Source organism: Lutjanus erythropterus, chromosome 9 (assembly GCF_056507025.1).
Source record: "Lutjanus erythropterus isolate fLutEry1 chromosome 9, fLutEry1.hap2, whole genome shotgun sequence".
NCBI classification, from domain to species: Eukaryota; Metazoa; Chordata; class Actinopteri; order Lutjaniformes; family Lutjanidae; genus Lutjanus; species Lutjanus erythropterus.
The window spans coordinates 19,516,209-19,542,456 of record NC_139325.1 but is presented as its reverse complement, the minus strand read 5'-3'; the positions used below and the strand labels follow the sequence as shown (position 1 = coordinate 19,542,456).

At 40.9% G+C, this 26,248-nt stretch overlaps 1 protein-coding gene across 3 annotated transcripts in view; it reads left to right on the top strand.

The window, feature by feature from the left end:
• Positions 1-4,925: 4,925 nt before the first annotated feature.
• Positions 4,926-26,248, top strand: part of ptprub (protein tyrosine phosphatase receptor type Ub) — a 231,371-nt gene continuing 210,048 nt past the window's right edge. For all 3 annotated transcript variants that reach the window (XM_084726379.1, XM_084726378.1, XM_084726377.1), the window contains exon 1: positions 4,926-5,156. In XM_084726379.1, the coding sequence (XP_084582505.1) occupies positions 5,087-5,156 (70 nt within the window). In that variant the 5' untranslated portion in view covers positions 4,926-5,086. The remainder of the gene's footprint in view (positions 5,157-26,248) is intronic.

Here is a 26,248-nt window from a genome sequence, read left to right as displayed (position 1 = left end):
AATGAGAGGGGAGGGGAGAGGAGGATTATATCTCAAATGAAGTATAGTGAGTTGACAGTTCAGTCTGATATTAGGCTAATGTCATGACTAATTACTGTTGAACAAAGCGGTGTAATAAGATATCGATACAGTGTCTATATACTGTTCAGCATCATGTGCAGTGCAAACTTAAGAGTAAAATTAGACTTGAATAAGTACAAGTACCCACAAAAATTACTTAATTATATTAACGTGAGTAGTTGTAATTAGTTACTTCTACCCCTGACAATCACTGATGTCAAACAATAATTTTATATTTGACAGATGATTGAACTTTTGTGGTGTTGTTTGGTGTGTGGCCCTGCTTCAGAGTCTTAGCTCACAGACAGCAGTGTGTAGAAGCAGTAATTCATTTATTTCTGAAGCACCATTTTGCATGCCAAGACCGTGTGATAGACAGTGATAGTTTGATAGCCAGCCTTTGACAACTTCCCTCAGAACTGTAATGGTATGTTATTATAAATTCATGCACAACACTGTCGGTGCAGATGTACTTGTTTTTGAGGGGTCATGATTGGCAGCTGATAAAATGACTTTCATCATCGTGCAGCTGTCAGCCTCCCTGTTGACGCCTGTCCTGTTGTTGGATGTGTGAACAGTATTTTGCAACATCCTGTTAGGTTTGCTGCAAATTAAACTATCATGCAGTTGAACAAATTCGGGCCAAAATACACCCTAGTTTAAATAAATTACTACTCTGTGCCTTGAATACCGGGGAGCAAAATGGCTGCCATGCATCAAGCAGGTGTAATTACAGGTGTTGGCTTGACATACGCTGTGCTCCTTTAGTTAAATTAAGTAATTTGCTGAGCAATCCATCGTTCATCTGTCATTCGGGGCTAACAACATTAGAGACTGAGATGTGCACTCGTGTTGGAAACCTTCAGTGCGTCTGTTGCCCCCCTTTAATTTAATCCACAGCTTTAATGTTCACACACGACAACAAAATGAATGATGAATAGGCTGCATAATGGCATCTTGATCCAATTGGGATTCCTGGAGCCACAGCTGAACGTGTCAGCCCAGCCATGTTTTCACACCAGCATGGTTCATACAGATCAGCAGCTGCAGCATCAGCACTTGTGCAAGATGTTTAATTTCAGGTGAACCTTGGAGTAGTCTAGGTAATGTTGTGGATATATATACGAGAGGGCACCTTGCAGCACATGACTAATGCCCAATAACTCATAATCTAATACACAATTTTAATGCTTTTAAACATGCAATTTGGGACTGTGACAAGTATTAAAATGTGTCCAAGTCACAGTGTCTTTTCAAGTCTTTCTAGACATCATGTCAACATTTTAGTTTATGCATTAAAAGTGGGGTCAGCAGTTCTAATCCAATATGCTTTTTTGTCAAATTCAGTGATAATTTCCTCACGGTCTGTTAGCTGTCTGTTCCGTGTGTGTGTTGAGAAAAAACAAACTGTTTGTCCTCAGCCTTGGCTCTGTAACTAAACAAAGTGGCTCAGTCCCAATCCGCAACAGGTAGCATTCGTGCTCATGCGCAGGACAAAGTGAAGGGGAGGTGGTTGGGAAAGGGGGCAGGGTTATGTTAGAATCCTGCACGGTTCAAGTTTTGCAAACCTGTCCCCGCCTGCACCAGCAAATCTGAGAACCAGAACCGACTGGTTACCCGCAATTATCTCTAAGTCAAATCTGCACCCTCCTGTGAATTAGACCTCACAACAATGTGCCTAGCTTGTGGCTATCGAAAGCTAATACTTTTTGAAGCTTTTTAAAAGCAGCAAAGCCAGTGACAATGTTATTCTCATGGTCTTTAAGGACACCAGAATCCTCCCAAACATCTGACTTTGGATATTCTCCACTGACTTTTAGTGTCATCCATTTTAGCAAGCAGCTAGCCTGTCATGTCAAACAGTGACATCCCATTGTTTGGCAGGATGTGGGGTCAAAGGTTATGTGTCCTGCCTGCTGATTAGGCTTCATATTACTGTATTAGCAAATGTAAAAAAAAATCACTGACCACACCTTTAAATTAAATCCAAGAATGATTTTTTTCGAGTACTCCCCAACACACACCACCAGCTGAACATGTAACCTCATCAAATGCAAATTCAATGCATGCAACATGATTTATGAAGATGTATGCTTTGCACCTGCCATAAGTAGATGTGACTGCATGCTTACTTGTCTGTTGTGTGTGAATATATGACTAACCTCAGCAGTAAAATGGCAGCTGATATGTGGAAACAGTGAGGGTTATGTGTAGCTGGAATAATTAGACATCAGACAGCTGCTGTGATTTTAAAATGTGTGGATGACTATGTGATTGTTTAATGTGAAAATGACAGGTGTTAAAATTCAAGTGTATGGTCTGTGAGGGCTGCAGCTGGCTTAAATAATGAGTCTTTTCTCAACCTGTTGTAGTCAGACTGATAATCCTGTACCTGTGCTCCTGGCTGCATGGTGACAGCTGTTGTTAGGAGCTGCTGGGCAGTGGAGATTAAGGAACGTCTCATTAAAATTTAGTCCAATGGATGAAAAAGCAGAGAGAGACATCAGCACCTTGTCCCTGTCTACACAGACACACACAGACACTTGTTTTTGTCACTTAGAGCAGAGGTTTTCAAAGTGGGGGGTCCAAACAGTGTCAGGGGAGGCTCAGTGAATGGAAGTGAAGAAATATTACGTTAGTTGTGAAAACACAGGATGTCCCTGCAACATTATTATGTTTGTATGTTGTTATGTATGTTGTATTATTATGATTGTGACGTTGGCAATCTTACAATAACATTACAGTTAAAACGCTACCATGAGTTACGTTGCTGCTACATAGTTGAAATGTTACAACATAACAGGAATTCTGTGATACTTTAGCAAAGCCTGTTCAACATCCTCTTCATCAAGTTTCTTGTACTTTGTAGTGACATTGCTGCAATGTTGCTAAAACATGACATTTTACCAAACATCCCTACAGACACAGCATGTTGCTACAATGTTGTGATTGTGACATTCATTCATTTATAATGTAACAGTGTTCCTGCAACATTACACCTAAAATTTTGCATTTCAGCAATGTTTCGCAACATTACACTTAAAACATTGCGTTGCAGTGACATCATTGCAACATTACATTTAAAACATTATGTTGTAGCAAAATTGGTGCAACATTAAAATTAAAATGTTACGTTGCAGCAATGTTCCTGCAACAACCCAATCTTAGTAGGGATGCTGCATGTGACATCCCGGCGAGGTAAAGTGCCACAGCATCTTCAAAAAGTGTTGGAGACATTTAAAATAAAGTCTGGAATTTCACTTGGTAGGCTGCCACGCCATTACATATCGCATTACATTACATTGCAACTAGTCCTGCAATGACCTTGTGTTTTTAGGGAGGGAGATCACATAGAATAAACTAAATATGTGTGATCGGGTCAAAGAGATAGTCCATATATTGTAGTTTGGGGGAATGTTACCGTTTTCCCACAGTCAGAAACTAAAAAATGCCTTGTTTTATGTATTTGGTTTAGTCTGAAGTTAGGTTTAACTGGGCTATCTTGGCTCAATAATTGAGTGTCTATGAGATCAAACTGATCCTCGGCATCCAGGAATTGAATGAAACTGATCAAGTAACCCAAGAGTGGTGAAGGGAGGCCTACAGTCTCAAGACTTTGAAACCCCCTGTCTTAAAGGGACACTGCATTGACTTATATATTCATTCCCTGGATAGTTACCCTTAGCCTTATTGCATGCCCAACTCTCTCTAACCTCAAAGAAAACCAAATCTGAATCCAAAAATGTATTGTGGGGATGAGGATTCTGTCCCAAAATGGAGGATGAGTCCTCATAATGTGACCAGTGAACAATTTTTTTGTCCCTACATAATTAATTCAAGAGCACACTGCAAAAATAAATTGAATATGAATCATTGGTTTTAACATTTATTCGCTTGCTTTTATTCACCTTGCTTTTTGCTCACTGTGCTGAATTTACTGATATGTCTTCAAAGTAAATATGCTGTTGAAGTTTATAAGACTTGGCCTCCAGCTGAAGGCTGTGAAAATAGTCACTGACAACACAACACAGTAAGGTTTACTGTACGTAAATCATGTATTTAGGTTCCGTTAGTGCATGAACAAGATCATGCTTTCTACATAGCTTTGAGAACACAATAATATGATTACTTTAAGGTGTGCTTTTTTTTAAATACAGGGTTAATATGACTTATATTTTTGGTGTCACATTTGTTTCCAGCAGCTGTTACAATAACCCCCACCAATGGAGACAATTGTAGTACTTGTCTTCTTACACTGCATTTAATATTACAATCTTATACTTATTAGTGAAAATATATCAACTGTATTATTAATTAGTGCACATATACATATATGCTTATGTAAAAAAAAAACATTGGCCTCCAGTCTCTCCTACTTTTGGGCACTTTGAGCACCACAGATCAAGAGTCATCTAGTTCCATTTTATTTGAGAGAAGGCGTTCATCTCTACTGCCTATATCTCCAAAACTCTGCAGCTCACACCAAAACTGTCAAGACAGATACACAGCACTGCAGGTAAGAGAAACAGTATGTATTTTTGACTGTAGGGTGAAATGTCCCTTTAACCATCATAACTACATGCCTTTAATCCAAAACTTAAACCTGATTCTGGTTTTCACTGCACCTCCCTCTCAACGCCGTGAACTCCTGCCGGTCCCCACAGAGATAGCAGTATATGAAGTCACACACACCCAGTCTGGGGTTTTGCTTGGCCGACGTTTGATCACCACACTGCCGCTGCTGCCGGCGGCCACTTGGAGGCGCCCGGCTCATACTTTGTGCCCGAGAAGTGGCTGCTGGGAAGGAAAGTGGGCTTGAGAAAGAAATCTCTTTCCCTGAACTGTTTACCCTGACGTCAGTTTGCAGAACTAGCTCTGCCCTGTCTCCCTCAGTGTCTCTGAAACTCCTCTCAGTCACAACTGGGAGAGTAGATGGGCTCAGCTCGACTACTTACGCGCCCGGACCGCACGGAGTGAATGAAATGATTTCTCCTGCACATTTAAAGTGGACTAAAACAGCTACACGATGAACACCTGCGCCTTTCTCTTGATTTTGACTGTTCAGATCTACGCCGATGGCATTGAGGGACCAACAGGTAAGGCGTATGTTCATCTCGATCTCCTGAGGGCGGTTGGGAAGTTTTTACGTGTGGATGAAAGTCAAGTTAAAGCAAAAGCAGAGGGAGTCTGGTGAAGGTGCCAACTTTGTGCCCCCTTTCCCCTCACACGTTGCTGCGTTTATCTGCGGTTTAACGCTGCTTTCCAGACTTACAGATGGGACGATGTTGCTCTCCACCAGCTGAAAATAAAATAAAACCTTTAATAACTTTGTAAACTGATATATAAACTTTTCTTAGTGGCAAAATGTAAAAAAAACGTTGGCTATTTAAGAGGGGCTGCGTCTGGGTTTGCTGGGGAAAGCTCCCATTTCCCAAAACATCACAGTCCTCTGCGCTACGCTGGTCCGCTTTTTTTTTTTTTTTGGTATTGCTCAAGCACAGTTAAAGGCAGGTAGCCTTAAAGGTGTTTGACATGATGTGATTTTAAGTTAGATGGCAGTTCATTCAGAGTGCAAAATTTCCCCTGAAGCAGAATATCGACACTCCCACGACCTATCAGGCAATTTAATCAATACTTGTGAACATGAATCTCCCAAATCCCAACAGCCTGAACCAATCTGTGATGACATCCAGACACCCAAACCTGGAGCTGCTCCACACTGATGTTTGGTTGAATAGTGATATGCACAGTGTTAAAAGTTAATATATTTGCAGTGTTTCTTTGATTTTTGAGTGCAAATTCCATCCACTGTGGGGAAATAGATTCATTCTCAAAGCTGCTGGATTTTTCTTCCTGATGTGATGAGCTGTGTGGTCTTTGGGTTTGTCTGGCTGCAGAAGACACATTTATGCACACAAAAACAGCTGCAAATCTTCAAATGTGAAGATAAATTATGTATTTTCATATGTTAAATTGTTGGTGGAGAAGGTTTTTACTTCTTAAAAGTCCTCTTTTTTGTGTTTGTGTGCAAACAAGCTGGATTGTAACATGGCGAGAATGTGTTTATTCAGATAAAAGGATCAAAATCGTGCAATTTTCTAAATTGTTCCCTAGAAATATACTCAGACTTTTTTACCTGATTCATTTTTGCAGCAGTGTTCCAGTAGGATAAATAAATCAGCCACATATCAGAGAGATGGAAAGAGAGACAAGAGGGGTAAAAATAAATGTCTTTTATAGGGAATCTGACACGGACCTTTTCATATTCATCACATTCATGTTTTCAAAAAAAAAAAACTGCTTTTATTCTGTGAATTCTATTAGCCATTCACGCAATGTAATTGCAGGGCTGTATTTTGGCTTTGTTTTTGTCTGAAGGCTGAAATGGCTTGGGCCTGCTTACACACACACCACCCATACATATATATGCATAATTTTACCCCTGTAGAATATAAAACCAGGGTAATAAGGAAATAATGTTAGTAATATTTACACTGCAGGCTGCTCCAACACTGTATAACAGTGTGGGATAGTGTTTGTCACATGCAAAGCCTAATTATGTCCAGATCAAGAGATGATTCGAGTGGTTCATCGAATAGAAACGTGGCTAATATTGCATTTCTCACTGGTAACTTGTGCTTCTATTTCCTGTGAGGAATGAAGAAAACAACAGCCACCAAAAAAAAGAAAAAAACAACAAAACCATGCAAGCAGAATGTGTATTGTCATGTGCTGAATGGAGCAGATCATTAAGAGGAATGGGCTGAGGCATATGAAGGATTAAATCACACACAGGTAATTAAAAGAGCTAAATGGAACAGTGACGCTTCACTACAGCTGTGTGACAGTGTCTGTCAACAAATATCTACATGTTGTCGCTTTTTTAGTTTGTTAAGTGGAGTGTTGCAAGCCTCGTCATCTGCATTTTTACCTTTGCCATTAGCCTTTAAAGGGACAGTAAGCCCAAAATCAAAAATTCATATATATATATATGTTCATATATAGCTTACCTGTAGTGCCGTTTATCTATTTAGATTGTTTTGGTTTGAGTTGCCAAGTTTCAGAGATATCAGTTGTAGAGACTTCTGCCCTCCTGTGAACATAATGTAACTAGATGGCACTCAGCTTGTGATACTCAAAGTGCTAAGAAAAAAAAAACACGCTTGAAAAACTCAACATCAATGTCTTTTCCCAGAAATCATGACTTTGTTTCTCAAGATAATCCACAGACCTTGTTGTGAGCAGTTTCATGGAAGAACTATTTTCTTTCTACTGTCCTCCAACCGTATTGCCTCGTAGATGGAAGTATGCTGAGGACACCATTAAGCAAACAAACTGCAATCCTGATTTATCGTAATTTGGTTGCTTAAAAATTAAATGGTTGAGTCAAATGAGTTTGCTGAACAATCTTTTTTGGGTTTCTCTAAAAAGGATAATTATCTCAACAAAACATTAATAGCTAGTAAAACTTTTTCACAATTTAAGAGTTTGACTGAGGCTTAAAACTAAAAAAATAAAGATAAGATAAATTGCCTTGAATTATTTGCTTTTTCTCATCTTTTTTGTTTTTACAGTCTGTGTTGACAGTAAAAAAAAAAAATTCCTACATGAAACTGCTCGGTCTGTGGATTATTTTGAGAAAGTGGGTCATGATTTCTGGAAAGAGAAACTGCTGTAGAATTTTTCAAATGAATTTTTGGCACTTGGCAGCTGATATCTCCAGAATTTGGCAACTCACGCCAAAACAGTCTAGATGGATAAATAGCACTACATATAAGAGGAAAAGTATGTATGTTTGATTTTGGGGTGAATTGCCCCTTTAATAGTCAACTCTGCTAGCCTTTCTGGTTTCTCCTCTATGTGACTAATCCCCCTTGGCACGACTCCATTCATTCCACCTGCCTACATCCTATAGGAGGAGATATTAAGGAGTATAAATGCAGCCTTGACTCTCACGTCTCCTTTGATTAACACTCAGCTTTTATTGCTGTGATTGTGCGAGGACCACACCTTAACCTTGGATGCTTAATAACAATTAAGTCTTTGCTGTGCTCCTTTGGGGATTTCTTGCCTTTCTAATCCATATTTTCCATAACTCTTTCTTGCTTTTGCCACTGCCGGTCCGAGCTGTCAGTTCAGCTGATGTGAAATTATTAGAGGCTGTGAAATATGGAAGCTGTCTCTGCTGCACTGGACTGACTGTAGTGAGGTTGATAAGAGGGAGAAAATATCACATTCGCATCATATTTTCTCAGACACAAAGAGGTTATGAGCATGGATGTCCAGATCCCGGGTGGATGTCTATGTGTTGTTTCTTTTTCCTCATAGTTTAAAGCCCAATATGACACTTTCATTCCTCTGTTGTCTCTTATGGGAATTGAATGGTTGTTCACTTACCATCTGTCTCCTCTATTAGCAGCAAATGTTGTCAACTGAGTGGTGTAATTATCCCGTGTCTTATGACTCATTTCCCAGTTTGATCTAAAGTTAAGGCAGAATATCCTTTTTGCTTATTTCAGTGAATAAGATAACACTTGGATCGAGATGAAAAGGACTGTGAAGCCCAGATTGTCTAGTTAAAGCATGGCATGGAATGAATAACACTTTAGGGCTTTAGCCTGCACAAGCAGCAGTGCAGGGAAACGTAACATAGGACCTACACATATGAGCAAAAAGGGATTAGAGATGCTACGATATTTTGATGAAATAATCTTCTTAGTAATTTTTTAAGCAAATTTGCCAAGTATTTGCAGGATTTACCTTATTAAATGTGAATATCAGATGTTTTCTTTGTAATGCTTGATAGTAAACAAAATAAATTTGAGTTTTGGACTGCCAGTCAGGAAAACAAGACATCTGAAGAGCATTCTTTACTATTTTCTTACATATTATAGAGATTTGCTCATTCAACTGTCAATGTACAGCAATATTAACAGCATGCAGATAAATAGAAAGGAATGAGATTAAACAGGATGTAGAGGTTCTAATCTATTTAATACATGCCAGAAAATCTTAACATGAAACACATTCCTTCAAAAGAATAATCTTGACACAATTTAATTATGGTTGCTGTACCAAATGTTCTTTTTTATTGTAAATGGTCGTCATTGTCACATTATTTATCTCAGGGCGCCTATTTGTCACTGTTATATATTGCTTCATGAGAGTCCATTACAGTGTTCATTGTAATAGGAATTTAACTGAATGGGAAGAAGAGAGCCTGAGATGCATTTGTGAAATATTGTAGGGAAAAAAAATGTAACCATCATGTAGAAAATGTTGCCTCACACCACAGAGTTGCGGCAAATCCACAAAGTGGAAGTATTCCCTGCAGGAGCCAGGCCACCATCTGTGGATAGAGGGTGAGGGGCGGTAGGGATTGGGCCTAAATCAGACTCCTGAAAAGACTGGTTGATTTCCATCTTTGCGGGATCACGGGCAGTAATTCAGAGAGCAGATGGAAAACTTTGCAACAAGGAGGGAGGGGATTGGAGGGGAAGAGAAAGGGAATTTATAGAGAGGGAAGCCGAGAACGACAGAGGGATTTATCCAGACAGATCGTCAGGATGTTTTGTTTTCGGCTGAGGGCACAGCAGGACTGTCGCCTGGCTCGTGTGTGTGCCGGCCATTCTGCCTTCAGCACTTGTGTGAGTGATTAAACAGGGTGCTTATGAGAGGAGTCCTCTGCTCTGCAGCGACTCTCCTCCAGTCTCTGTCTCTGATCTATTGTAATGTGGGGCTGTGTGGAGGAGAGCCAGCGCCCGATTGGCTCACTCATCTCACAAGACTAGAAGATGAAACATATCCATCTATTGTATGTGTTCAAAGAATTCTGCTTAATGCCAAGTGCAATGATTGGTACTGCTCATCACTGGAGGCACGTGTCCATGCAGGGACCTCCTCTGCCTTGAGCTCATTTCTCAGTTTTTTGAGATGCATCTCAGCTTAGAGTGGTTCTTTATGCTAGACTGCAGCTCACGCACACCTTGTGATTGTTGTGCTTAATTAATCCTGTGAAGCGTTTTCTTGTTCTCGTTTTAATTATCACACATTACTTTCTGTTTCTAAATCGGCAATCCCTTTTTTTTTTTTTTGTTTTGGTTTTTGTTAAAGGCTTTGTGAGTTGTGGCCTACTCAGGCGGAGGATTGTTTGCTCTTCAGAAAGGTCAAGTACAGGTTGGGAGTCATGTTTCTGAGGCAGAGAAAGAGCAGGTCGTTGCTTTCGAGAAGAGGGCAATGCCCAAAAGCAGGATTGATTCTGGTGTGTGCCTCCTGTGCCATTTAGCCCTGGTCCTCCTGTGTGCCTGTGCCCCCTCATATCGAGCCACGCCGGCCAATGCTGTAGACCAACAAAGAGCTCTGAGAGGACCCACTCGAAGGGAATTGTTATTATTAATTTGAAACTTGCACTCTGCGTCGAATGCTATGAATGTTTTAGCATATTGATGAAAATACAGTATATGAATGTATGTGTGTTTGTTGCTTTTACATTTTTGTGTGTATGCATTGTGCCACTCAGCAGCATCTTTGTTAGTGCCTGCTCTTGGTGGTAAATGTTGGGTCTCTGTAAATAATAGGGCTGCCCCCAACTAAAGATTTTCCTTGACTAGTCATTACATGTTTATTATATTAATTAAATTATTTAAATATATATATTTCTGGGACACAAAGTGAGCCACCTGTTAAATGCTAACAGCAAAAGGGCCAATGATTCTGAATGTGTCAGAACAACCAGCAAGGAGATTAAACATTTAGTTATTTTAACACATAATAACCTCACTCAAGTCTTGTTGTTAAAAACAAGAGAATAAATAACTTCACAAAAACATTATTCCTTACAGATTTAACAACATGATGGGTGGTGCATATGCCCAGATTAACTTGCTCCCTAACCACTTCACGCCTCTCCTGTCCCCTCCTGCCATGTCTTTGTCATCCCCGGAGTCAAAGTCCTGGCTGGCTTGATTCACAGTAAATCACCTTGGTACTGTATTCCCAGTTGTCAAACTGGCCTCATTTGGTCTCAGAGGCTGTATCCCAGTCAACCAAAGCCTTGTTTCCACCTCAGGATCTAAAGGAACTTTTTAGTCCCTTGAAAAATAGTTCCTGGGACTAAAAGTTATGGTTACTTTGTGTGGAAACACAGCTTAATAGGACAGCTAACTAGCTAATGGTAGCTACACCACAGTTAGCAGCAGTGTGCCAGTAGTGACTTTAGTATTACAATGGAAAAGGTCCATTGAGTCTCAATCCCCTGATACTTAATGCCTAATGGCACAATGCAGCTCCCGAATAGTGTTTGACAGTTTTTTTTTCCTGCCACTAACAGACTAAAAACTTGGTCCACTAAGTAGTAAAAACCTGGTAAATAATATTAAAAATAGTGTTGTCTAGACTCTCTACTCTATATAAAAAAAGTGCCCTGATATAACTTTTGTTATGATTTGGCGCTATGCAAATAAAACTGACTTGACTTGTTCATCAGGGTGTTTGCCTGTGAGAGCTGGAAATCAGGCACCGTAGCCGTGCCATGCGGGAAGATTCACACGGTGCTGAGTGACTCATCCCTGACACTGATGCTAGCAGGGGCTGTAGCTGCCACCACCATGAGCTCTTCAGGGTGACTGTGAGACCTTCCAGCACCCTGGAAGAGATGCCAAGACTGAGAGATTTACAGTCAGAGGCCTGCCTTAGCCTGCCTTTTCCTCTCCGCTCTGCAGCAACAGCCAGAGTGCAGGCTTCTCAGCTCCCTCAGCCAGGTGTTATTAATGTGGTATTGATCTTTCAAACTCTGGCAAGTCCATTTTACTTAAATTTGATCAAAGTGGCATCCAGCCTGTGGCCTGCAAGTTTGATGTAGGAGTGGGAATTAGCCAGCCAAGACTTGCATGACGTAAGTTCATACATGGAGCCGAGGGTTTGCGGCAAAGAAATGTACGCATCATTGTGTAGACCAAAGGACAGGAAAATGTAGAAATCCTCTCAAACATCAAAAGAGTGTGCCTCATTTCCATAAGAAGGGCCGTATATATTACAAATAAGCTCCGAAATATCCTGTTGATGTACTAGTCTAAAATGACAGGACTATTATGCTCATTATCACTTAAAAGCATATGTTTTACTTGAATAATGGACATGGAAATTTATCATTCAACGCAGATGGGCTTGTGTTTATAGCCTGGATATGAAGGAGAGTGAGACTGCGAAGCTCGAGCACGCACACAGATGTGTAATTATCCAACAAAGAAATAAGAAGGGCTGTGAGGTGCAGCCGTTTCAGTCCCTGTGTTTTCCTCCCCCGAGGTAGTGAGCTCCAGACTGCGAAAAGTGGGTCTGCAAGACTGATGCTGCGAGTGCTGCTCCTTATCCCCTACCCAGAGGAGAGAAAGCCTCCTGAGCAGTTTATATTTAGCCCACTGGCCGTGTTTCAGCTCTTTACCTTTCTCCTGTGTCAACAAAGTTGCAGCCAGATTCTTCAGACTCTCTGTTGTGGTGAGTGTAGAGCGTAACGAATGCTCAGGTCGCCGGTGTCAAGGTTCAGGATTAGGCCAGGATTGCAGCGTTGAGATCTGACCTGTTGTTGAGCTGCATATGAACCCCCTCCCAGTGAAATCTGAACTGCTGACACTCCTCTAGAAGTCAAAACATTCTCTTCAGGACATTTTTCTCCCTGGTGGTGTAATGGATGCAGGCTTTAGTTGTCTTTGTGCCACGATACCTGCTCTCTGAGGGGAAGTGGTATTTCTGGTCTGACCAGTCCCTTTTAGCAAAGAAATATCCTCTGAGAGACCCCGCCATGAACCCGCACACTTATCACCCTGATGTATCTTGCACTTATTGGACTGACACTCTTCCACATAAACTTTATTAGGACAGTGGAAATTGAAGAGTATTAAAGTGTAACAGAGCATGGAGAATGTCTAGTGTGCTGATTTAAGAGATCATAGTGTTTGAGGCATCCGCAGCATGAAATCTAACTAAAACTGAGCTCTTTTAAACAAATGCCATATCTGCTCAGTTATATTGCCTCTAGGTTGCATTATCCATCCCTGTTTGCTGTTGAAATGAACGCATTTTGTCCCTGTTTCCATGCCGCACTTTCGCATGGCACAGCAGTGACACTCGGCTGTGACAGCTGCTGCTGCTGGTGGGTTATGGGTAGGTCATGGCAGCTGTGGCAGCGCAGGTGCCAGCTGGCTGTAAATTAGTCAAAGGGCTGATTCCAAACCTGTTGAGTGCATATGACATGTATGAAGTACTTGGTTTACAGTCTTATTTACAAGAATGTGATGTTGGCTAGAATAGCAAAAATTAGTTGTCAACTATTAAATTAATTGTCAGCTATTTGGACCACACTGTAAATAATTTTTCATAGCTTTCATAAAAAATGCATTCAATTACCTAATTTTTTAAAATCATGAACTCTTTTCTCTTTCATTCTCCGCCACCTGCAAAGCAGTGTTTGAAGCTCATGCTAACACAGCTGTTTTCAAAAGTGTTAAAAACACATTCAAAACTGAATCATAGCAAACTTTGTGCATTTCTGTAGTAAGCATATTGAAATAGAGAAAATCTTGGTATTGTATTTACAATAAAGGGACATAATCATTCCAGACACAGCTGATTGCAATTTCAGCTGAAAGCCAGGTGTTAGTCTCATTATCAAACAGACAAAGGAGGAGGTACACAACATTGTGCAGTGTGAGTGATTGTACTATATATGTGGACTTTTTTCTTTTTTGGGTAATTATTATTGTGCCCTGGGAATTTCAGGATTTTTTTTACTTTTTATTTTTCAAAAGTTAACTACCATATGCAATGATATAGAAAAAAAAATATAGAAGCAAATGGCTGCATTTTTGATTCACTTTTGTTATATATACTTAACACAATAATGTGAAATGGTGTTATTCTGTTAAGAAATACTGATTTGTGTGACTTCAGACTTCAATGATAAATGTTCACCATTCATGTAATGCTTCTTGTTGTTAGTAGTTTTTAGGTCAGTGTGTTATGAGTAACAATATATGCTCTGTGAGTGAGGATTGTTGCCAGTGTTTTGGTCCAGTGATTATATTTTGAGACATGTATGAGGTGTTTTTGTGGACTGAGTGAGTTTTGAAAGTGAGATTAGGCTGAACTGTTGCATGTTGGTAATCCAGACTGTATGAAGAGTTTTGGAAAAAGTGGCTTCAGTATTGACCAGTGGGTGTAAGCAACTAAAAAAAAAAAATCAATGTAAATACTTTGAGTCATTCTATGAAGAAAAAATAATTCTCTGATCTCAGCTTCTGAGATGTGAATATTTCCTGGTTTCTTTCGTTCTTTATTGACCAGAAAGCAAATTATCTTTTGGTTGTGGACAGAACAAGACATGTGAAGACATCCCCTTAAGCTGTGGGAAACACTGGTCAACATCTTTCACTATTTCATGACATTCTATGGACCAAACAACCAATCATTTAATAAAGAAAATGATTAACAGATTAATTGATAATGACAAGGATCATTAGTTGCAGCCCTAAAGTTGACTGACGTTGTTTTTGACTGGATGATATGGGGTGTTTCAAGGAGTTCGTCATGTCCGTGAAATCTGTAGTTGAAGTGAAAACATCAGACTCACTCAAACTGGAATTGCAGTGACGTGAATGTTGCATGCAGTTTCATCACAGTTCCATGCAGGGAAAAATCCACATCAGTCTGTCAGTATTTCTAAAAAAAAAAAAAAAAAGTTTTGTAATTTTTGTTATTATTGCAGGATGCTTGTAATCCTTATTCTAGTCTGGACTGCAGGGACATTGGATCAGTTGAATCTTATTTAAATGTAAATAGAATCAGTGGATATGCAGGGTATGGGAGCGTGCTATGATATGCTAGCAGCACACCGGCTTCTGACCGCCAGTTGGATTGAAAAGCTTTTGTCAAGTGGTGTTAGTAAAGAGAGTTTGAGAACTCGGCCAGGCTTGGATGCTTTGTTCTGATTCAGGTGTTGAAGTGAGGCAGAACAAAAGCAGAGCCTATTGATTTCTCAAGCACAGCCTGTCGCAGTCAGCTTATTGTCTTCTTCCTCTTGAAACTCTCCTTTCGATCCTACATGACCTCCCATCACAATCCTCCTCACTTTGACATGCCGCTATTTCTGCAGTTGCTCAGGGGATTGTGAATACCCTTTTTTCATGAAAAACCATCCTGGTCCCCTTTGGCTGGTGCACTTTGCATCGCTGTGAGACATTTAAAGGGTGAGCAGTTCAAGGTTTGCCCCTTTTTACGTTTTCCCTCATGTCGTGGTATTCAGTATGCACGATTCATGTCGTGGTATTCAGTATGCGCGATTCAAGTCACTCATTAACAGCTGATTCATTGAAAACCGCGTCTATTATTCATTTCTTTTGACAAGGTGGTATAATTGCCTGAGGGCAAAGAGATGAATCTCACTTGCTGCCCAGTGTATTTGGACGGTGTTTGAGTCAATTCTGCAGGGACACTAATGAAGAGAGATAGCTCCTGACCAAGAAAATAAGTGCCCTTTATCTTCATATCACTGTGCTATTATTATGTTGCTCAGAAACAGATAAAAAACACAATTCCTCATAGTGCCTGCATACGTGCTTTGATGTTTAAGACTGTTCATACACTCCCAGTGAAGAGATCTTCTCAGCTGAATGCTAGGTGGGCTAGCCTTGACAAACCTTCCTTCAGGGCACTTCACAGCCCTCCAGTGCCCTCCAGGGTCCTCCTGGGCTGGTGGTGATTGCTAAGCTGCTCGGTGTTCTTGAGAGACAGCTCGTCAAACCGTTCGAAAGACCTTTGTTTGTTCCTGTGCTGGCCACCTGACTTGGCCTGCCGGCTAAGGGGAGGTTGGGAATAGGGAGGTGATTGCCCCAAGAGATGAGGGGGCTTATGGGTGGATTGAAGTAGATACCAAGATGACCCCGTTTGAGGAGCCATTCAAGTTTCCTTCTACAGTCAGTCAACACTAAGGGGCTGTATCCACCAAAGCGTGTTTTTACTGAGGCCACTGTATTTTTTGATTGTTTCCAATGGGAGCGCCAAATATTTTCAATCTGCTACAAATGTCTGCAGTGTGTCAAGGTAATGAGCATCTATTTTGTGCTGAGTGTTTTTTTTTCTGGTTGCCAAGAGCTGAAAAATGTTAAACCTTGTGTAAAATGCTGTGCTCTTCATTGCTACTTTTTACCCCGCTGTCCAATGTCCGTGGAGGAGGGGTGGGACAAATAGGCTACTAAAGGTGGGCAAATCATCCATCGCGATGGCTGACATTCATTGACCACTGAGCCCTCTATCATTGTAACATCATGATTTAAAAGCCCTCTGTATTTTACATAGTGTGTCCCTTCAGACTTACCATAGAGTTCTGTTTTTGATATGTTGGGGAGAAAATAAAAAAGAAGCTGATGCTGCTCTTCATAGCACTATGTCTCCATGTTGTGGTAATTATTTTCTTTGTAGTTACAGACGTGTGGCGCAGAGCAGACCTTTCTAGACCCAGCGACAATATCATTATCCATCGCAATGTGTCAATGTGGACATCATTATATGCCAGTTTGGTTGACATCACCAAACCTTACAGGCTCATACTCAAATTCTCATGAACCCACACAGACTGGCAGGTCCCCCAATGTATGTTAGCCTTCCCTTCATCCACAGCAACAACCAGAACATGAAAGCTACTCTACCTTTTGTTGACATTTTAGCATCCAGTATTTGTAATTATTATTAAATGGGAAATTGCTTGCAACAGATAAATCAATCATTACTTACACAGATATTCTATATCATAACACACACAGTGTCTCAGCTCTTAACATGTATTAGAAATGGACAACATGAGAGCTCCCCAAAATTGAAACCAAATCATCTCCATCACCACTTGTGGCTGGCTGCAGTAGGGGTCAGAAATCCTGTCTCCCCAATAAGTGGGTGTTAATAAGTGGGACATGGGTTAAAGTAAAACATCAAAGTACTTATCAAATACATTTTTCCTAATGATGGTGTCTGTCATTTTAGGTAGTTCTTATCAGGCTGACGTTTGTTCAAGTGTTCATTTTTCTGATTAGTTTTAATTAGCTATTTGATTATTTAAAAAGGGTGTTTCATGCCATGATTGATAGCTGAGCTGTGCTTGCAGTTGAGGCCGGTTGTGTGGGCAAGAACTCAAACGCTGATCACTACTGCACCAGTGCAAGATGGCAGCACTTCTATCTGGGATATTTTGGCTACAGTTTTGTACAGTGTGCAGAAATGGAGGCACAGTGTCCATGTTTATGTAATTCAGTGGTCTCGGCTGATGAAATGTTGTGCCTCCCAAGGGCTCTTATGCACTCCCATCTGGGTGTTTTCAGGAGAACGGCTGGTGTTCTCAGCTGAGAAAAACACTTTGGTGTACAGAGGACCTAATGTGGATATGTTTGAAAATGCATCTGATGTGGGGCTGCTATCCATGGTGAGGTGGCACTGAAAACTGACCTTTTGATGATTCTTAAAACGCTGGTCTCACATTGTCATGTGAACAGGGGAAAAAGGGAGCTTTTCAAGAATGCTGACACCGCCATTGTGATGTGATCTACTGTAAAGCTCCTGGCTCAAGGGGCCAGCGTGTGTCCAAAGGAGGAGATTGTAGTGCTTTTGTATTGTTTTTGGCATTTGATATGAACGGCAAACTTTTTGAGGATGGCCTGGAAAGACTAATGTGGACAGAAAGCTTTCATGCCATTTTCAAACAGCGTGGACCTTCTGCAGCCAAAGGCAGTGCACCGTTTGCGTGTCTCTCACATTAGCACAAACCCAGAAATATGCAAGAATGTCCAGAGAGCCCACGGGGTGTCGTTAACAAAGAGCTTAATTCAAAACCACAAACAGAAGATTATAATAATTGCTTGGCCCTTCTGTGTGTGTGTGTGTATGTGTGGGTGTTTGAGTGGATGTTGGTATGCGTACTGGTGAGTGTGGTGTGTGTTTTGTGTATGTGGAAGGGGCAGATTGGTGATTGTTCCCACCTGATTATATGTAAATATTTGCTGAACTCCGTTGGCCATTTTGAACTTCCATAAATCACAGCCATGTGGATTATTATGGAGCTTTTGTTTGCTTTATTCCTCCATGGTGTGGAAATGCTAATGAAAAAAATTTGCATACTCTGCTTATAGGACATATTCCTCTGATGATAAATACGTTGCACTGTAAAGATCAAGAAGCCGGGTTTCGCTGTAGAGACGGGCATTGGAGCCATTGTGCGCTTCGAATGCAGCTGGAGTAAACAGTGTCAGGGACCTTGGAGCAGGTCGGCCCTGGCCTTTGTCTGTCTGGACAGCCAGGGTAATTAAGAATCAGCTTAGGCTGGGATTATGGCTGCAAGTAGGCTGATCACAGGGGACAGGAGAAAAGGCATTAGGAAAATGGTGGTTAATATGGGTATTACTCCACTTAGCAGTGGTATCATGTGACAATAAGACAACTGACAATGGAACCCTGTTGATGCCGAGATCCCTCGCTCTGCGCTAATAGGCTTTACTGCAGATAGCTTTGTTTACCCACAGTGTGCACTCCACCTTCTTGCTTTATCTGCCTTCCTCACACATTCAAACTTTTTACAATTTGTCTCAACCTAATTAGAAAATGGTAATATTTTGCTGTACACCTCCCTGAGGCATTTTAGCAGTGTTCAGACACATTTGCCTTACACCAGCACCTTTGAAACGAAACATGCATGATTGTTCATCTCTCTTGTGAATGCACACACACACGCACACACACACACAGCCTCTTGCTGTTTTCGAGATATTTTTGTGGAATGTAATTAATGTTCTCATTAACTGAGTGAACGAGCTGCAAGGCAGAACTAAAAGCCTGATACCCTCGGGTCCTTGCCCCCCTCTACTTCAGGAAACATGGTCGCTGAAACTGATAGCCTGTGTTTAGCATGTGGAATAGACAATAGTAAGATACCTTCTCTCTTACAAATAAAGGTACTACCTAGAACCATATAGTGTTCTTTGGCTTGTCCCCACGGGAGAACGATTTTTGGGTCCTGGTAGAAGCCTTTATAGAGGTTCCACCTGGAAACCTTTTAGAGGGTTCTACCTAGAACCAAACAAAGGTTTATGCCAAGAACAGTCTGTGAAAGGTTCCATCCAGAACCCCATATAAGAGGTTCTATGGAGAACCTTTCTATGGTGTAATGGAGCCTCTATCCAGAACCTTTCCACCATCTAACATTGCCAACATGAACCCACTCAAGGGGTTCTACTGTGGACCGTTTTATAGGGGGGGGGGGCTCTATAACCCTCTTGTTTTCCGAGGGTTCTCTAAAGAACCATATTCTTCAGATGAGACAAAAACACAACTAAAATGAATCGATTAATGGGATTCCAGATGCATCTACATTTAAAAAAAAATACCATTTGAATCATGTCTAAACATATTTGAGGGTGAGGATCTTTTCACACGGCTGCCTTCAACAATCCTTGAATAATAACCCTTTGTCCAGGAAAGGGTTCTTCAAAAGCAAATTGAGTATGCCCTCTGGAAGAACCCTTTTGGAACCCTTATTTCTAAGAGTGTGTTTTCTTGTTAGCCCTGTCTTTCATTGTGATCCACATGCACAGGTAACCCGATGCTTGTAGCCTGTGCACCACAAGTGAAGCCATTTGTTGCCCTTTTAGAAAGGATATGGAACCAGGCCAGTGTGAATAATAACAACAGAGGGCGAGAGTTTATCCAAACACAGAAAGGTTACATCAAATGGCCCACCTAATTCGTTGCATTAATCTTATTTACAATGGACCTGTGCGTTTATTCCTGGTATCAGCTCTGCGCGTATTATAAAACATTCCTGCAGGTGGATAGTTGGCAGAATTATCAGTGCATGACGTGACACAGCAATGCTTTGTTTTGACCTTGTTGAGAGGGAGCAGGGAATTGTTTTCCACAGTCTTTAGGAGCTAATCCCATCAGAGGGACTGCACAGCATGGAGGGCTAACTCCAGTCACGTCTGAGGTAGTGCTGCCAGAACAAGAAGCAGACAGGAATGTGTTTGTCTGGCTAACTTGGCTTTATTCACTCTTGACTGGAACAGCTAAGGAGGGAAAGTCCTCCCAGACAACTTGACTTCTTAATTTCATTCTCTGAGCCGGGGTAAGGAACGAGTGTCTGATTCTGTGAGTGTTTGTGAAAGCAGAAGAAGACAACTGTTGATTGGGATTCAGCCGTGGTTTGGGGGGCGGGGGTTGTGATGGTGGCTCAGACTGTCATTAAAGCAGATGAATTAACTAGATTTTACCTCTCAGAGGAGGGTTCCCTGCTTCACTGGTTGTCTGTTGGCTTGGTTAGGCACATGGGCTCCCGGGGGAACGGGCTCATTCAGTGCTTAGGCCATGGAACTGAGGATTTATCCCAGTCCAGTGAGTCCCTGTGGCGCCACAAACTCCTGCTGAAGGATTTAAGATCGGCCTGTCCGTCTGTCTGTTTTTTCTACAGAGATTCAGAGGAAAGATTTTTCTTTCCAATAAATGCTGCTGTCTGCAGCTGTGGTGGATCCAGTACGCTCTAGTTGAAATTAATAGTTTGAAAGGCGGGTGAAAGGTGAAATCCCAGTACTGCTTTCTGAGAAGGGTTTATAAGTTGTAACTAATAGCTTATTAAAGATGAATTAACTGTCCACTAATGCTTTATAGGCCAGTTATAAACCATTCTGGGTGCCGAGTTGTGAAAACTCACTTTGGCAGTTTATCTTGTCTGTGGTAACAAGTCTTTAGGCGTTACTGAAGAGTATTTAATTTTAACAAGGTCTTTTCCCAAAAGGTCAGAGGTCAAACAGTCCACTCAAGTGGGGTCCTGATAGGGTTTGGTGACTGAACAAATATATCGGCTAGTGGCAACTGGTCCATCACCAGTTTTTGTCATTTTATTTAGCTAATATAACAGTCTGCTTTCAAAGAATGAGTGAGAAGCGCTGCACAGCAACAGACTCTTGTTCAGGAAGCTAACCCAGTAGCACAAACAGGCCAGTAAAAGCAGAGACAGTGGGGTAAATTTTCACATCTAACTTAATAAATTAAGGGTTTATTTCAACAAAACCAGAGTTGGTGATTGTTGGAACAGTTTGAATGAAGATCTTGCAATGAGTTAACAAGGCAATTAAGCTTATCTTAGTTTGGTGAAAGAGAGAAACTTGAATTCAGAAGGTGTAAGGTTGTATTTTTGTGCTTAATAAGGAACATCAGAATATGTCCTCTCCTGAGATTTTGTGAGTTTTTGTTGTTGATTTCTTAGACTAAAAAAGCTAAGACAGTCTGTAGAATTTAGTGAACTTGCTGCTTGGGGTGACTATATATGCAATCACTGGTTGTTGGGCTGACGATGGCTGGCTTGAAAATTTTAACATATTGTCAGTCCTAGTTTCTGATGAATTTACAAGCTAAAAAAACAAAGTGAAGGAGGAGGATAAATTCCAGCCAGAGAGATCAGAAACCCTGCTCAAGTGTAGTGTCTTAACAAGGTTTTCCTCTGGCTGAGCATGAAGCTAAAGCAGCGTGGGCTAAAAATGGTCCAGAGGTAGATTTAGCTCAACATTTAAGCTAATTTTAGTAAGTGTAGCTCAACACTTGATGCAGTTGCTTCACAGTAATCAGTTGCCATCTGTTTGTTTTTCTTGAAGGCTTTTATTGTGAAGCAGCTGCAAAAAGTGTTGAGTGAATTACCGGAAGACAGACATGGAAAGCATCTGCTTTCTCACAGCTGTTGTCTTCAGCTCAGTTAAGTCATTCTGATGCATTGTACTCTTACTTACACTTACTCCAAAACTAAAATATAGTATTGGGATTTATATCTATAAGTGATATTGATACGTTGAAAGTTTCTTTATTGGCTTTGGCCTTGATTCTGTTGATCAACAGGGGACAAGAATCTCTTTTTGCTTGTTAATATGATGTCTCAAATGTGTAAAATTCCACATAAATCAAACTGTATTAGGACTGAAATGATTCATTATTAATAGACTAATATTGTGATAATCGATTAATCAGTTTGAGTCTTTTTTTAAGGGGAAAAAAAAATCTAAATTCCTTATTTCAATTTTTTAAATATGAATATTTCAGAATTTCTCAACATTTTCTGACATCTTATGGACCAAACAACCAAATGATTAATTCATCGAGAAAATAATCATTACTGTCGGACATTTTTAAAATAGCCAAGACCAACTCTCTAACAACTCATGTTGTGATTCTTGTCATAAACAGGACACAAAAGCTTTTGAAAAGACTTCTCTTTCCCAACCCTCCCTGCGTCAAGGTGCTTTTCTGTTCTTAATATCTCTGTCTTCACTTCTCCATCATTCCCCCTGCGTGTTTCACCTGCCTCTGCGTTTCCTCTCCATCTTTGTCCTTGTCCTCTCAGCCGTAGGGCTTCTCTGGGATCTACAGTATGCTCAGTATTTCAGGGAAGGGTTCAGTATTTTAGGCAGGGTGAGCACGAGCTCAGAGCAGACCTGTCTACGAGTATGTGTGTCTGCCTGCCTCCCCAGGCACTCATTAAGCTGGTGTGTGAAGGTGTGTGTTTCCGGAGGCTGTGGGGGGAAACATGTGCGCATGCGGAGGTTAAAAGGCCCCCGACAGAGGCATAATTTCCCAGCCTGGGGCGATGGGAGAAGGTAACTTCATTAGCCAGGTCCCGCTGTACAGATTAACTTGATTATACTAACCAAATCTCAATGGTGACAGAGGTGCAGGGTACAAATGTCACACCTGGAACTAAAATCTGCACATCTTTTTTTTTTTTACTTTTTTTCTAGAAGATGTGGCATGTGCATCTGTGTTTGTGTGTGTGGTTGCATTTGTGTGTGTGTGTGTGTGCAATGAAGACAGTGTCAAATGATACACCTGGGACATCTGTAATTTGCAAAGTGACTCATCTTCAGGTAATGAGCAGGTACTGGTTGTGAAACTCCTTTCTATAATTTGGTTGATGGAAGACACACTCCTGCATTAATGCAAGCCTGTACATGTGCACAATTACATACACATTTTGCCACATTTCTTGAAAAGGATAGTTTGTACAGTTGCACCAATTGCAATTTTCTTGGCCAATTCTGATTTCTGATTTTCCTGCTGATTCCAGTTTTGGCTGATTCCTATTTCAGAATTTTTAAAATCAGACACAGGAATCCAAAACAGCTGATTCGGTTCTCTGGCCAGTTGAGTGGCGCATCTCTAATAGTTCAGATTGTTTGATGTGGGGTTGTATGAGATACTTATAAATAGTTAGTGTGTTAGTATATCAATCTTATCAATAGTTAGTGTGTTACCCACAGTAGATGCCGGTCGGCACGCCCCCAGTTTGGAGAAGCAGAGAGGAGTACAGCATGGAAGCTAAGCATTGCTGTGAACAGAGACAGCAACCAAAGGTATTTCAGCCATCTAAAAAAGGTCAACCTGAAAAAATCAGTTCAGTTTAAGTATATATTATATTATGAATATTTTCATTGCTTTACTTTGCCTTCAGACCAAGGATGTTGGTAATCAGTAAATCGGCATTTAAGAATGTAACCATTTAAAAATGTATTAATTGAGAATTAATCGATAGTCTAGAATTGGCAGCAATTGGGCCTCATTTGACGTTGTTTTGTCTGGTGAAGGTATTTGTTGAATAAGTACACATAAGCTTAAAAAGAGAAAAACTACAGATTAAGAAGAAAGCACAAAACTTGTTACCCTAAGACAGCCTCTCTGACAGGAAACAGTTGTTATACAAACCAAATATCTCTCTCTCCAAACCAACCAAACTCCACAGGTGAAATCAGGAATTATACCTTGCAGAACAGGGGAGTTGCTGGTTTACTGCTGCCTCAACTGGCTAGATTGTTTATAATATTGTGTGAATCTGAACTACCATTTAAAAAGAAGAGCAATATTTGGCTTATATAATGGCTTCAACAAAAGCTGTCTTTTAACATTCTTCCCTCAGTAGCACAAAACACAACTATCAGCTTTTCCCACAATGTTTGAATCTGCATTATCAATCAACATATCTTTTACATGCCATATGGACAAAGATCTACAGTCATGCGTCGTCACACGCTCGCCCTTTCATTACTCACAGGCCAAACAATATTAACCTCTTTTAACCTGAATTGATCCACAGCACCTCTAGACTTCACTTTCCACATTAGGTGATGGGATTGGCATGGTTTTACAGACGTGTGGCCCTGAGGTGTGCCCTGGGCGATGGAATTAACCCAGGAAGCAGTTCATTGAAACAATCACTCGCCGAATCTTCACGGCTATTTTTTGCAGCCCTGCTCCTGTACTTCTCTAAGACTTTATTGACCAGAAAAATAGAGGAATTTAGTTTCCTCGGGCCTGTTAGATTAAAACTGTCTAAGCCCTCTGCATGAAGCTGCGTGCTTCAGATTAAACACTTTAAATCTCTTGAGGGAGTTGTCATGAAGGCCACTTTCATGAATAGTCTCGCCTCTTATCCTGTAATGCATTGTTATAGCTTTGTGTCTGTGTTCACCTGTTGAAACAGAACATTTTTATCCTCTGAATCTGTGCATATTCTGCAAATTCTGTATTCTTCACACACGCACACACTCGCTGCTATAATATTACATTCATAGGCAAGGCTTTACTGCCAGTCCAGACTTAAAAAGTAAGCCCTCTGTCAGACTCCCAGTGGGGCTATTTTTTTTCTGACCTACAAATGCTTCAGAAAACATACGCACACACACACACACGCTCAGGCTTGTCAGCTCCCCAGTCATGTATCCTGGTCAAGGTGAAGGAGTGTGAAGGGGGGGCAGGTGAAGCCAGAGAAATGCAGACACATGGAGATGAGAGGAGGGAGCGAGGGATGGAAAACGCAGCCTCTCGCATGTCCTGCCGACAGCCGCCCTGTTGTTGTCACTCTTGAGCTGACAGGCCAGATTCGGTGGGATTCTGCCGAGCTGCCGCTTTGATAAAATGTTTGCAGGAAATGAGGAAAACCAAGCTGACTGCAACCTCTGGCTTTAAAAACACGGCGCTCATGAAAATGAAGTTGTCCTGGCGATGATTGCTGGAAGAGCGCTCAGGAGCTCGTTTTTCTTTTCCTCGGTCACTGCTCAGCCAAGATAGCAGGAGCAGATTTTGGTGCTGCAGGATAAATGAGCACATGGACACGTATATGTTTAGTGCAGATTATAATTTCAGGGAAATTATAGTTTTTGAATTTATCCAGTCATTTCCTTTATCATGGCACAGTGTGTGGCATGGGTTTACAGTAGAGCCAGGAGGCACCAACAAACCTAGACAAAGGCAGCCACTCAGGTAGATCATTAGTGGTTATATCAACATGAAAGCTCATAACACACCATGGTATGTTATTATCTCAGCCGCCACTGTACTCACAGTGTTTTGGCCTCTAGCAGTACACAGGGCGGAGCGCTTCCTGTTTTCAGTGCCACCTTTTCAGGACTGCGGATCGGCTGCCTGTGTGGAGAAACAGTGCCCTCTCTCCATGGCCTTTGCTAAAATTATTTACATCATGAAAAACAGGATTGTCTGTTTCTTTTTCCTGCAAACAGGGTCGTATTAGCAGAGGGAGTTTCAGCAGCAGACTGGACGAATGGCCTTTTGGCTTATCATGCTGGATCTCTGGTAGAGATGGGATATTAGGGTTGTGTGACATGATGATAGACTCACCACTGTTAGACAGCTGAGACTTCCTACTGAGGTAGCTTTATTATCTCTAGATTTATTTCACAGTTTTAGTGACTTCAGCCAATCAATCTGCAGGACTGCTTCATGGCGATACTGGATTTACAGGATTGTTGCATCGGTGTGAAAAAGTATTTTGATTTGTCAGGTGTTTTATTAGTGGTGAAATGATTAGTTGATGAACTGATTTGTCACTTCGCAGAAAATTAAGTTTTGATAATAGATCAATTATTGTAAGTAGTTCATCAAGCTAAAATGACAAATATTTGCAAGTAATGAGTTTTCAAATGTGTAATCTTAAAAAACTCATTTTAAAGAAGAAATTTTATATATTTACTGTACTAAATCATAAAATGAATGAATGAATTTTTGCCTGTTTCATGTTAATTAGAGTTAATGCTGAATATTTGCTGATATGTGTCTTTATGAATCATAAGAAATCATTAATAACCTTCTAGAAGGAGTAAATGTT